Source organism: Barbatula barbatula (assembly GCF_947034865.1).
Source record: "Barbatula barbatula genome assembly, chromosome: 23".
Lineage (NCBI taxonomy): Eukaryota > Metazoa > Chordata > Actinopteri > Cypriniformes > Nemacheilidae > Barbatula > Barbatula barbatula.
This window is the reverse complement of record NC_136786.1, coordinates 4,776,036-4,790,408: the sequence shown is the minus strand read 5'-3', so window position 1 is coordinate 4,790,408 and position 14,373 is coordinate 4,776,036. Positions and strand designations below refer to the sequence as shown.

Sequence of the window (14,373 nt, the reverse complement as noted above, 5' to 3'; positions counted from 1 at the left end):
AATAAAATAAAATCGTAACATAAATGTTTTTGTACAAAGGAAATGTAGGTGCCTTTTTAAAGGATGGAGGAAATGACCGTTAGCCATGAACGGATACTGACAAGCGGCTATAAAAGCCACCGTGGGAAAATCCAGCACCTCACGCAGCCAGTCGTTATGGAAACAATCTCGGGCAGGTTTTCATCTGGAATGGACGGTCACGCCACTGAGAGGTTGCTATGGCTATCAGTAATGTATTGGAGTTTTATGCGATCTCTTCCGCTGAGAATGTAATCTCTAGCCAGAATTCTGCAGGAAATCTGCTGGAATTATCAGTTTTCCTCTCCTGTCTGGCATTCTGGATACAGGAATTCTTGAAAGATCAACACCTGTGTCTAGACAACCGGTTTGGTAGTCTTGTTCACACTGCATGACTTGCATGGCAACTGTGCACCAAAGCGTTGTTACAAGAATTAAGTATTGTAAGCATCAGGCACTTTATTAACACAAAAACTGTTCCCAGAAGTACAGCATACATGCGTACTCATGATGCCTTTTTTATGGATGACTTCTACGGCAGCACTGCACGAGACAGTTTTAGAACACTGTGAAACTGTAACATTGGAAAGGAGAAGAGTGCATACAGAACCTACACTTTAATGATGTAGCCAGATCAGAAATCATGTTACTAGTATCAACAAAAGCTAGACCACTACCTGTTGAGAGAAGAGGGTTAGTGTGCTTTTTTTCTTTCATTTTCAAGCTAATCTAAAGCATAAAGGAAGCACTGTCTAAACTCTTTCTTGTTGCAAACTCCGTTCCGCTTTTATTCTATACAGTTATTCTGTGAAGTAGTGTGTGTCTATTTTTCTTCTAGTTGAATAGAAGAAGGGTATATGAATCTGAAGATGCTGAAAGTACGAATCTCATCATAAAACCAGAAGCGAAGTGATGTCTCCGTTCAGAAAGGTCATGTCGCCTAACTGAGCTACTGAGGAAACTCTGAGCGCAACTTTTTAGTTCACATTTTACATATTGCAAGACACTTAAGAGAGTCTACGTTGCGTCAAGGTTTGTTTTTATTTTCCCTTTGAAGAGAAATTGTAGATGTTGTCACTTACTACTGTCATGGAAAACGGCCCTGCCTTGCTGAAGTCAAGTGTGACTGCCAAAGGGAGTGGGCCAAGTCTCCAAACAGATGTATTCTGTTTTTCTTAGGGATGATTCGTTCACTGCACAGTGTTGATGCCTGTCCAACGGTTTCTCGCCGATCAGGCTACCTAACAATGAAATCATAAAGATGCTGTACCTCTCGACCAGGTCGTGTCATGGAGACATGTGCTATTGTGGTGCCTTCTTTAATATTTGACAACATCATGGTCTTGAAAGGTTTGCATAAACCTGTGACAGAGTGTGGTCCATATTTCCAAAGTTTATGAAGTAGTATGTTTGTTCCTGTACCTCCATTGACCATCAGCCCATGTTCATGCATGTGCAAAATGCTTCCTGCCACATGACAGTAGTGGCCGTTCGCTTCCAGCTCCCCACAGAAGCCATTAAGTGGCTCTACAGGCAGAATAATGTGTTTAGGTTGGCCAGGACATAGTGGCAGGTGCTGGGAATCTGAACCCTGGTCCAGCTCACTCTCGGACCTTAATCTGCAGGCCAGAGAGCTATAATTCACTTGTGTTAGAGTAGCTATATTCCCACAATGCATATCATATCCATTGATGTAGTAGACCAGAAAATTAGAAAACAATCTGCAAAGGATGCAGAGTAAGCCATTTTATTAATCATAAAATCCAGCTGAAGAATTTATAAACATGCTTTGAAACGCTTTCTAAAGAAGGTGTTCAAAATCATGAGCTATTATCTTATCTACTGTATACTAAGCCTCATATCTAATACTAAAACTATAGAAGTAAATTATCACAGTGATAGCTTGTGGTGCATTTTCTGAAAAGTTTTCCATCTTACGAGGTCAAACTAAAAATGTGAAATGTTTTATTTTATATTCATTGCACATAAACTCATTTTACCACTTTGTTTACAAATCTTTAGACATGTAAAACCTTTATTTGTAGTATTTTTAGAGTCCGATTTAAATTACAATTATAGTCTTGGCAACTGGAACCTAGACTTTCTAACTGAAACCGAATCGCAAACAAAACTTTCAACACCACCACACTGAGCACTGAGGTCCCGCAGAGTTGTGTCCTCAGATCACTGTTGTTAATGCTGCTGGCTCACAACTACATCAACACACAGCTCCAACCAAGCATCACAGATCAAACAATAGCGGGTCTCAAAAAGAATGATAAGTCAGCATATGCGATAAGTCAGCTCTGCTCTTGGCCTACAAAAGCACCAATGGTTCCCTTACCTTCACTCGCTAATACAGACTTATGTACCGTCTAGATCCCTGCGCTCTGCTAACGAACAACATTCTTTGCAATGCTGGCATACCGCCATTACCTGTGTCATTACATGTGCAAAGATCTAGCTTCAATAAATACATTCAAATTGTAATAATATTTTACTCAAAAACATATTTTTTTGCATCAGAAGTTTTATGATGGATATATGATTTTTGGGGCCTTTAAAAAATGAGTTAATCTCCAAAGCCACAACCAAGCTGGGAAGAGCCATGACATCTTTAAAAATGACTTAAATTGTGTCTGGCTAAAGAAAGAAAGACGGTTTACAGTGCACGTAGGATGGGGTGAATAAATTATATGTACTCCATCCAAAAATTAAAATTCTGTCATACATTTCTTTGTTTGGTTGAACACAAAGAGATATTTTTGGAATAATGTTAGCAACCAACAGTTCTGAAGCACCATTGACTGACATAGGCCATTTTATTCGTAATTCTTTGGTTCTGTTGAACACAAAATAAAATATTACGAGCAATGTAGGAAAACAAACAGTTCTGGTGCACTTTTGACTTATTTTCAGTAAAAAGGGGGCTGCTAAAATGTTATATTTTTATTCAATTAAGAATTCCGTCAGAATTTTGACCTGTGTTTTGACTTTAATAACCTTATATGTTTTGCTTATGGTCAATATGTTTTCTTGTACAGCTGCTTTGTAACAATGAAAATAGTAAAAAGCGCTATATAAATAAAGTTGATTTGGCTTGACATGACTAAATGCTGTTTTTGGATTTGGTGTTTTACATTTACATTTATGCGTTTGGCTTTTATCCAAAGCAACTTACATTGCGACTTAAATTGCAATAGAGTAGTAAAGTAAATGAAGGAAAATATACAAATTACAGTCCCAACAATCATATCTACAAATCAAATGTCAGACATTTTACAAAAATTGAATACCTCGTCAGTGTCCTTTCAGAACCTTGGATGTCAAAATTAGCTGTTTTTCAGGAAAGGGTCAAAACGCTGTCCTTTTAAATGATTAAATACCGTGTTGTCAAAGTTGACAAGCACATTTTGATACTTTTTGTTGCTTAGATATTTGCAAAACCCATTGCCAAATATAAAGGGTGACTTATAACAATGATTTATAAAAATGTATATCACGAAATATGGAGATTCAAGGTTTTGGACAACATGATGAATGACTGATGGTCTTGTTGAAAAGTGAAATTATTCTGTTATCCATGGCACAAAATACAACTGCTCATGCCAGTGGTGGAATGTAAGGGGGAAATACTGGCGCAAACACAGTCCAAACGTTACCTGCTGAAATGGGGGAATTCTTTAAGTATTCTGCTGGCTTATGATCTATAGACATTCCTGAACCCCGAGACCACAGCACTCAAACAATTACAAGGCATTCTCCACCATCAGCTGCCCATTGTTCAGCAGGGTGACTGACTGAGGAAAGAAGTTGTTATTTGTGCTCTTATCGATTTCTGACTTGGCCGAGTGACGGATCACTTTAGCTGTTTTTCTCTGCTAAAATATCCCTTTGTACACTATCAATAGCAGCATCAGAAATATCATCAAATACATCAAGTTTACGTTTGCATGAGCGTATACATTTTGTATAGTTTCATGTTCAGTATAGACCGGTGTAAGGATAGCACTGACAAAAAGGTTGATGGCCTTCTTTATACACAATATTCGGGCAATAAAATGGTCTGTAAATGTGAACGTACCACCTGTAAACACAAACAGTACACGATGAGGGTCTGCGGTATCAAGGCACAATGCGTTTGTATTTTTTCCTCGTATGCAAAATGTATGTACCCGTCTAAGTATAGGAATTGGGACGCAGCCATATTCTTAATTCCCTTTGACAGCCCAAGCATCTCCTGCAAGTTTTCTCCATTGACGTGCTCTCAGGGTGAACGTTTACCACTGCCAAAGAATTTGTTCACTTTGCCACCTGTTTTACTGTGCACTCCACAAACCCTGCCGTGCAGTAATGCTGAGTTATTAAGCTGGTCGCAGCCCACCTCACACTGCTGTTTTCATTTGGAGAGGATCGTAATCGCTAGCCATAGAGAGACACAATAGAGCGAGAGTACTCAGCAAGCTGAAATACCTCATCAAGAATAGCCTCTTAAAATGAATATCCCCTCAACTCTCTAGGGGAACAATAACACTTAAAAAATGCTTTTCTTCTCTTCTCTTTACAATTAATTTTTCGCTGTCCTGGTGGCCTTTCTTTCAGACAATGAGTGCACTTTTTAATATAGTAGGTTGAAAGTTCACACGAGGCCATGCCAAGGGCCCTGTCAGGATTTCTGAGACAAATGAACACAGAGGGAAGCATTTATTGAGCCTGGGATTCAAGAGTGTGGATGTCTGGAGCAAACCCATTTCTCAATATTTTTTTAGGGAGGAAAGGATGGGGAAGTGGGAGGACAAGAAAAGGAAAAGACCCAAACCATCAATACTGGAATTATTTCGAAGGACACTGTACAAAAATGTATTTAAATGTGTAATGGTAATGCCTTGCTTTGTTGCACACGGTACTAAGTGCCTAATATTGTAGCATGACAGTTGTATTGGGAAATCAAGTTTTTGTTTAGGATCAACACTGTTCATGCTGAACATCAGTTGTTGGATGGGGTGATAGCGTCCTTATCAGACTTGTAAGCTTAAAGGAATAGGCTAAAGTAGTTTATGCAAAAATGGATATTTTGTCATTATTTACTCTGACATTATTGTTTTTTCCATTGAGAGTTTAAAAGACACAAGAGTGTGTAAATAATGACAAAATAATGATTTTTGCTGTAGCCCATTCCTTTTGCGCCGTCAAGTCTGATAAGGACTAACCCTTGATCCCAATAGACCTGTTTTACCAGGAAGGTGCTGCATGGTCAGCAAGCTTCACTGGCTGTATTTTGCTGATGGATAAGCTTCACAAAAACACCTAACCAATATGACACAGTAACCGTAAATGGATGTCCCGCTGCTCGGATGAATGTCTACCTTCCTGTGATCCGACATTTCCTCGACTGTGTCTCCAAAGTTTTGCCGGCTGATAAGTTCTCAATGCCTTTTCCTACACGATTTATGTTGGCAGGGTGCTCAGCTCCCGGCCGGGATCACACGTTCCCTGAAAAACAGGAAGGACTATGTGAAACCGATAGAGAGTAGACGAAAAACAAGCTGCCGTTCCTTTGCGCTGGTGTGGCAGGTCACGCTCTGATAAAGTCCAGCGGCCGTGCTTAAGTTACTTCAGCTCATCTTCCCGGTCAGAGTCTATCTTGAGCGCCTCAGAGAGGAAATGATTGTTTCAAATGCAGCTTCCTGTGCGAGCTGCTGAAAAGCAGGGAGGTTTCCTTCGGGGTCAGCGTGCATGGGCGATAGTCTTTTTTCCGAACAATATTGACGCAAAATGCTGATGTATGTTGACCCCTGCTCTTTTGGCCCTCCATTAGGCTTTCTAGCAACTTTATACAGCAAAAACATTTAACTAGATGTTCCTCCAATGTTTCTAACTTGGGATGTTAAAATAAAAACCGAAGCATCAGTAGGCTAATGCACACATTTGATCACATTCACGGCCTACATACAATAACATCATCTCCAGGGGAGACGTTTAAACAGGCTGACAGAAATATTAAATATCATAAAAGGGCCGTAATCACACTCTTGGGATTTGTCGGCTCATTTTTTATTTGACCTTTCTTACATTTTCTGTCTATTTTCTTTTCTCAAGCGGAGTTGCAAAAGCAAACAGGCGCAGATGAAAGGTGCCTTGTTGCTGAAGGAGACGCATGTTTCCGCTGTGTCACTTCTCATTAGCTTCCAGTGACTGACTTGGGTTTGCCACGGAGGAGACAAGCGGCTGGCTAGAATGCTAAAGCGGCTACACCTCAAATATCTGCTGCTGCAAATCTGTCACACTCAAAGCAAGTCAAATAACCATTTACATGCCAATGGGAACATTATAGCCCTGCTCGGCGAGAGACCTCAATAATGAGAAATGACAAAACCAAACAGTGATGTACACTAACCCCAGTTCAGCTGCTTTATTAAATCTAAATTGAACAATAAAACTAAAACCACATTTGCGCTGCAAGCCCCAAATTGCTTTACTCTGATAGACAAACGTATTGGACATTATTAACATTGATTCACTAACTGGTTTCAATTTTGATGGATATAAATGACATTTAACAATCATAAACTAGAGTATTTTATGATTGTTATAAAAATACAGGACCCGTATTCACCCAAATTTTTTTTAAGATCTTTATTTGAACATAGAAACATCATACCTACAATATTGTGATTAAATCACTTACAGAAACCCATCCCCTTTTTGCCATTCACCGTGGGGATAGTTATTCGGCTGACATCATCAAGATGATGAAATATACACAAAGTTACTAATTCAACAAGTGAAGTGTTTATTTACAAAAGTAGATAACTCAATTTATTTTTCAAAATTTAAGTTTTTATTGTGCATTCCAAATAATATCCATCAAACCGTTTGTTTTCTTATTGTTTTTCATTAAGTAACAATAACTTTAAAAAATACAGTTAACAAATACGATAAAACACAATAAACACATGATAACAACGTGAATTCTGTAGTTATCTTTTGCAAATAAACTATTTGTTCATATAAAGTAATGTGTATAAAGCAAATGTTCAGCTAATTTTAAGCATTTTGCCTGTCCCATAAACAGTAACAGAGTCTTTATTAAAAAATTACAGACATTTTAGGACTGTGACTTCGGAGTCATCTTCACTACCCCTAACATCTCACAGGTTTAGGAGCTAGTTTTAGCGCTACAACGCTTTGTGAAATACTCTTAGCACAACATTTTAGGTGTCCTAAAATAAGGACAGACATGGCCATTTTTTTAAGAGTTTCTCCTAAATCGGCAACTACTTTCAGCCTTCAGATGTTTTGTGAATACGGGCCTTGGTCCCTCTATAAATACTTGTCTGTGGAATTTTTCATATTTTATCGTCTGGAAATAAAATGTAATTTACTGTAGAAAAGTGAAGCTGGTTCATGGTCTTGGCACAAACGGGGAGCGAGGAGTGAAGTTTAATACCTAGAAATTGTTAGTGAGCAGAATGCTTGCCTTAGAAATCAGAGTACAATAGACTTTTTTTCGATTTTTGAAATTTTGTGGCAGAGGTACTGCGACTAGAGTCTACCGAATGGTTTTATTGATTCTTGAAAGACTGGAACACATTTTACTTTAAGATCAAAGAGGGTGGAAAAGTCAACACCATGAGCCAGCCAGTACCTCATACAAGCTTAAAAACGTCATGGTGGAATATCCTTCATGTTTACTGCGATGTGTTTACGTTTAAGCAGTCTGGAATATTGTTTTAATCATGTTTGCAAGAAATGTCTTGCACAGGTGCTTCCACACCTTGAGGAGCAGTAAACAGATGTGCCATATACTACATTACAGCATAGACACTGAGGATATATTATTGCATGTTAAGTGCTGATGGTTCAAACGCTCCACCCGTGTCAAAAGTCGCTCTGATTTAATAAATGTGCTGTCTGACCTTTCCTATTGTGTGGAAAAAACAGGGACAGTTGAGCAGAGAGGAAAGATTTTTGGCCGGCATTTAAAGTGGGTACACATATGGCCTTTAACACAGCAGAATAATGCAGGAGACTGTATATTCATAAATAAATGTCATAAGTCTATACTTAATGGTCTTGAATGGTCTCATATGTGAGCGGTATAAACATGACACTACAGTGGTTTTTATAGGGGGTGAACTGACTTGTAAACATTAAATTAAAGATTGAATAATGTTAAAAATATAAGAAAAAATATACAAAAATTCTCAACCCCATCAAATAGATAGTCCTGAAAACCTCTTCATGATTACCTGAATTAATTTATCATGAAATAAAACAATATTTTTTATCAAATGTTCTATTTAATTCATTATTTTTGGATTGAAATATATTGAATTGTGTGTGATTTATAGAAAAGACTGCTGTGGAAAGGATTTCAGTGAATAACACAACTTTAATCTTTTCCTTACACAAAGCTATCAAATGCATTCAGCACACTTGAAATACAATGCACAATGGTCACATACCACTTTTGTGAAACTTTAAAGATTCTTTAGGACTCAATGTTTTTAAAAAACTCTCCTTTTGGGTTACAAATAGAGAGAAAATGCCATGTATGAGTGACATGTATGAGTAAATAATGGCAACCTTAAAAACAAACTGCCAACATAAAAAGAAATGCATGTACAGTATATGTATTCCATTGATTGTCAGGTACGTAAAAAAATATTTAAATTAATGGACACACACTCACACGCATGCAGTTCAAAAGCTGCTGGTTTTCACCAGGTCTTTCTTCATCTCATCATACTGTGCACTGAGTCTCCCCACAGCTTTAGCGTGCTCCTCATCTACCTCCTCCTTGAGACGAGACTGCTCTTTCAGAAACTCCTCCCAGTCCTGCCTCCGTCTCTCCTCACACACCTGCAGATGTGTACTCTAAACAAACATATACAAGTCAATGCACATGTGTGCAGAATGCGTTATTAAATCATTATCATCTCTATATGACAAATATGCAAACAATATGCAATATGAAGCAAACAATGTTCATTATGCAAGTTTTGTGTATGCATATTATATTCATTACATTTCCCCGAGTACTTTACATTGAACATTTATGCATTAAATTTCCAATACAAACAGTATATGATAGATATAAAATGTTGATTAAATCTATCTGCCAAAACATTTTAACATAGAACTGCACTGAAGTTATAAAAGTACTTATGAACATATAAAGTAACATAAAGATGCAAAACCACTGTCCATAGGTACCTGTTCAGCAGCTTGCTCCCTCTGCTGGATTCTCTGAGTCATATGATTTGCTGCTTCGACTGCAGTTGAAATGGTAGAGTTTCAGTCAATAAATACTAAATAATTTTTTTACACCATGTCAAAGCACTGACTGGTCAGGTTGTAAGTTGACATTAAAACTACAAAGTGCTTCTTGTAACATGGATGCGAGGGAAATGATCCTGAAACATATATTTAAAGGGGAAGCTCCCCCAAAAATCAACTTTGTGTGATTTCTTTACTCACCCACATGATGTTAAACATTTTAAGAGAACTTACAGCGTCTTCAGAGCACAAATAAAGATATTTAGGTGACATCCGAGAGATTTCCAGGCCTCCTTATAGACATCCTGGTGCCAGTTTCTGACACGGTCCAGAAAAGTACTAAAGAAATTGTTAAATTGGTCTATCCGCGCATAGCGGCTCAGTCAAATTTTTTTGAAGCCACATGTATGCTTAATGTAAGAAAAACAAACCAAAAAAATGTGTCTTCTTCTTGGACGAGTGCACTTTGATGAATGAGAGTCAAGAGGGGCAAGCCCCATGCGGCGTTCGGTGCCCAACGCTAATACGCATGCGTCAAAGTGCTCTCGTCCAAGAAGGAGGCGATGTGCCCTCGTGAACGTGCGCCATACACTGACAAGTCAGAGGACAATATATTGATTAAAAATATTGATCGTTTTTCGCACATAAAGCATTCTCGTCGCTTCAAAATAATTTAGCCACAAACTGACACCATGATGTTTATGAGGAGGCCTGGAAATCTCTTGGATGTCACCTACATGTTTTCATTTGTGCTCCGAAGATGCCGGAGGTTCTCTAACCACGTGTAACGTCATGTGGAGTAGTAAAAAAAATGACACAAAGTTGATTTTTGGGGTGAAAATCCCCTTTAAGGCTTAATTATTATAGTCCTTACACGGTTGATACTCGGCATCGGTATGGATATTAAAGAGACTTACGCCGTGTGAGAGCATCACACAGTTTGTTGTGCATGCTGTCAGTGCACTGAGGCAGATCATGATCGTTTGTGTCTGATATCATCTTATTCAGCTTCTCAAGCAGACGGCATTCTCTGAAAGCGCGCTTCTCCTAAGAAACAACAAACACTTCTGTTCTTTAAAGTTCTCATCGATTCCCTTCCAGCATATATCGATGACTGGAGAAAAGATGCCAGATAGATGACATCTCATGAAACATTCACAGGCTACACCATACTGTAATCTACTGTACACTTCTATTGCAGCATTTTTATTTTTGAGTAGTGCCCGAATAAAAGCTGTATGAAGAAACAAAAGCATACCTCAAATTCCCTCAGGAAATATCTGATTTCTCCCTGCAGAACTGGCCTGTGATCAATAAGTCTGGATTGAATATCGCCAACATCTGCACACGGACAAATACGTTTTAGGGTCTTTTATCACATTTTTACAGTCATTTGCCCATTAAAAGATGCTGTCATTTCATCTGACACTGCAGGAATTACCCCATACGCTCCTGAATGTGTAGAAATGATCATCGAACTGGTTTTCACATGCAAGTCACCGTGTAATGAATGATTATACACGTAAAATATAAATTTGCCACTGTATTGCCATAAAGCTTTATACTCCGCGGATCAATAACTTTAGACGTCCTTTTATTAAGACTCACCTTTAACTATCTTCTCCATCATGACGAGTTAACGTTACTGGTTTATCTGACAACTGAGTTGCTTGAGGCAAACTAATGCGTATCGTTTTTAACCAGGAAAACTAGTTTAAGTGTTTACAAGTTAAATAAACTGAAACGTTTCTGCACACAGTGAAACTGTTGTGTGTTTACACGGGACCTGGCTAAACAAGTCATGTGCAAACAATAGTAGTAACAAGCAATTTCAAAATAAAAGTTTGGACAATCGTGTCATAATAAAGGTACCTTCGCGACTGCGTCGTGGTCGTCACGAGCTCATAAAGATCTTAAAGAAATTCTTTAAACATTTTGGACCGACGTTAGATCGGGGCTACTTATGTTATATTGCTTATTTCCGGACCCTAAATGTTAAACATTATACGTGCAATATTGTATATGTCTATAATGTCTGCTCCTTAAATGAAAGAGCATGTAACATAAAGCATACTTAATGCGATAAACATTGAATGCATTTAATTAAATGTGACCACCATTTGTTAAAAAAAATATTTTTTAAATATTAGTGGAAAATGGTGTTGTACAGTATAGTCAAATATTTATTTTATATAGCCTAAATTGTATATACTAAATGTATATATATGTATATTATATAATATGTAAACTGTAGTATTTTGTAGTATTGACTATACAGTACAAATTTAGAAAATTCTATAGAATATAACCGTTTATTGTTTACTACAGTAATGTTTAAAAATACTTTAATACCTAGGAATTGTAATATTTCAATGGTTTATAGAGGTAGAAAACAGTGTTAAAGTAATCAGAGTATTTTAGTGTTATCATGTATAGTGGTATGCTTTTAATAACACACATTATTATGTCACATACATTAACTGTAATCATTTTACAGTGTTTGTACGGATCAAAATTAAACATTAAACATTAAATGAATCCAAAGATTGCAAATTAATTGTAGAATAGTATGTGAGAGACCACATGACGACTTTATTAGATGTTTAAGGCTACTCATTATTTCCTTTAAAACGATATCAGTAGGCACTAGATGGAGACAAAGTATTACTTGATCGTTGTGTTTCTGCATCAGGGCACGACATGATTTCCAGAGTAATCTAGTAAAATTGTGTACTGAACCATGGGATGTTGAGATTTACAGATTAGGAGTAAAAAAAAAACTTTTGTAATCATCCCGGTTATTTATATAAAACGTTAATTTGATAAAGCTGAGTAGAAACATACTCAAACCTTAATGATCAACAAATGACAATCTACATTTCTTAAATAAACAAGCATATTGCAGAGGAAATAAATGCAGGGAGAAAACTATATTTTCAGTTTAGTATGTGGACAGGTTTACAGACATTCTGTCTGTATAATTATTCTGATTATAGCTGTAATGAGAGTGTGTGCTGTCTCTTAGTATTACTGTATATATATATATATATATATATATATATATATATATATATATATATATATATACATATATATAGTGTTGTTGATAAGCATGGTACAATACTTAGAAAAACCCTCATGTTGTGTTGCAAATAGTACATGCAAAAAGACCCTGCACTGTATTTTTATGATTTTAAATTGTATTCATCAGACCTAATAAAAACCAAATTGTCAGATATCTTTGATTCAACCTTCTGTTACAAAATATACATTTTACTGTTAGGAAAAGTTACTGTTTGAATTCAGAAACAATACATAATATAAATAATAATAAAAAATAGCACATGAAAATCAAGAGACCCCGAAAAAAGAATTGAAGCACTATTTTAATGGAGGTCATTTAGCATGTTATCTTGCCTAATTATAATGTCCTCATTATATATTTTTATTTAGTCTGAGAAAGTCAAAAAGTATCAACCTGATACAATGATATTAAAGTACAGTGTGTTATTCGAGCTATTAAAATGGCCCCAGGGAATTTCAGTTCCCAAATAAAATATGAGGCTTAATTAAACAGCAAAGGTTTTACAAGGACAAAGAACGGATAGGCTGGAAAAGTTTGAGAAGGAAAACTTTCCGAGTTTCTAATGAAGTCCTGTGTTTGTTTGACGTTCAATAGAAGGATAGCATTTCTGGTCAACTCCTCTATATATACCATATCAAATTCACTATTGATTTTATTGATGCATTGGTATAAAATGGATCATTAGTCTTAAATGGAATGTGACACTTTCCTGAAAATGTGAAATTGTATTTTAACATTATTTAATTCAGAATTCAAGTTCCTAAGAATCGGTTGCTGTAAACAGTCTTCTCAAGAAAAATACATAAATATAAAAATGTTATCATTAATATATAAACATGTAAGACTGAGTTGTATTTGTGAATGTTAAGGGTCTCTATAATGTGCTGACTTGACTTTAGATGAACTCCTGGAGCGCATAATGAACACATAGTGAACAAAGTGTTTCGATGGTGGTCTGAGGCATGCATTAAAACAAGATACCCACAGGGCCATAGATTTCATTACCCAATGGGTATCATTATTTTGAATGGCTTCCCTTCTCCCTCATTCTCTTGTTTACTTGCTCTAGCTGTCGTTTATATTCGTTTTCTCGCTCAGGTCCTGATCTCGTGCCGCAGGCTGATGGTGGCGTGAAACAGGTGGAGGATCTCAATGACCTGCAGCCCTGGTGAGAGTTTCATCCTGGGGCTGAGCAGCCTGTCTGACTCTCTTCCTCTGCCTAATCTCTTCGTCAGTCATTGCCAACCCAGGGCAAAAGAGCAGGTCAACAATCCTGGGACCGTTTTACCCCCTGAGAGTCCAGCAAACAGAGAAAGAGAGAGAGAGTTATAGAAATAGAGATCCAGCCCATCACGGCCGGTGTCTGTGAGTTCTCTCGGGGCTGAATGGAGTCCACTGGACCCCTCCTGTAGTCTGAGAATCAACATATGTGCTTATCATGTGCTTTTCCGGAAAGCCTAGCGATCCTGTCAGCCCGTCTGGCGATGCTAAACTGTAAAGCTCTTTGGGTGGAATCATCGTGTCTTTCACAATTAATGTTCACAGCACATTTGAGGGGCAGAGAACATGCATGCGCGCGCGAGTGTGTGGACTTGTCCCTGTCACTTCATCCCGCGGATTTGCGTCGCTGTCCGAGTCAAACTGCCGGCAACAGGCGGAGAGATGCCCAAACCTGTGAAAGCGCGCATCTCGTGCGGAGCGCGCAATCGGCAGTGACATTCCCGCGGTGAAAGTAGGGACATTCTCAGTGTGTGAGCAAAAAAAAGTCCCTTGGCAGCGACTACCCCAGCCAGCCCCCCCCCCTTTCGCAGCCGCGTGTAGGAGTGCTGCGATCTCCTCTGACGCTTGTGGAAGTTTTAGTGGCCCGCAGATTCCCGCGCGGTATGCCGGGGGTGCCCAGGGTGCCGGCGTTGGGAGCGGTGCCGCACCGGATTAGGAGCTCGCTGGCTGAGTTTGATGGCAGACCTGGAAAGACAAACCCTGCCAGG

General features: G+C 38.0%; 1 protein-coding gene across 1 annotated transcript; it reads right to left on the bottom strand.

Moving 5' to 3' along the window:
* Window positions 1-6,631: 6,631 nt before the first annotated feature.
* bloc1s5 (biogenesis of lysosomal organelles complex-1, subunit 5, muted) lies at window positions 6,632-11,133 on the bottom strand. The gene is made up of 5 exons (XM_079447793.1): window positions 10,909-11,133; window positions 10,559-10,641; window positions 10,218-10,347; window positions 9,238-9,296; window positions 6,632-8,898 (listed from the first exon to the last, which is right to left on the bottom strand). Exons 1-5 carry the CDS (start codon window positions 10,928-10,930, stop codon window positions 8,725-8,727), a joined length of 468 nt encoding a protein of 155 aa, XP_079303919.1. The 5' UTR covers window positions 10,931-11,133; the 3' UTR covers window positions 6,632-8,724.
* Between the last annotated feature and the right edge of the window lie 3,240 nt (window positions 11,134-14,373).

Excerpts from the sequence above, each read along its gene's own strand:
- bloc1s5 (XM_079447793.1), bottom strand. The coding sequence starts at position 10,930 with ATGATGGAGAAGATAGTTAAAG. Across the intron at positions 10,642-10,908 it reads GATGGAGAAGATAGTTAAAG|ATGTTGGCGATATTCAATCC; the intron begins GTGAGTCTTAAT and ends GTCCGTGTGCAG. Across the intron at positions 8,899-9,237 it reads GGGAGCAAGCTGCTGAACAG|AGTACACATCTGCAGGTGTG; the intron begins GTACCTATGGAC and ends ATGTTTGTTTAG.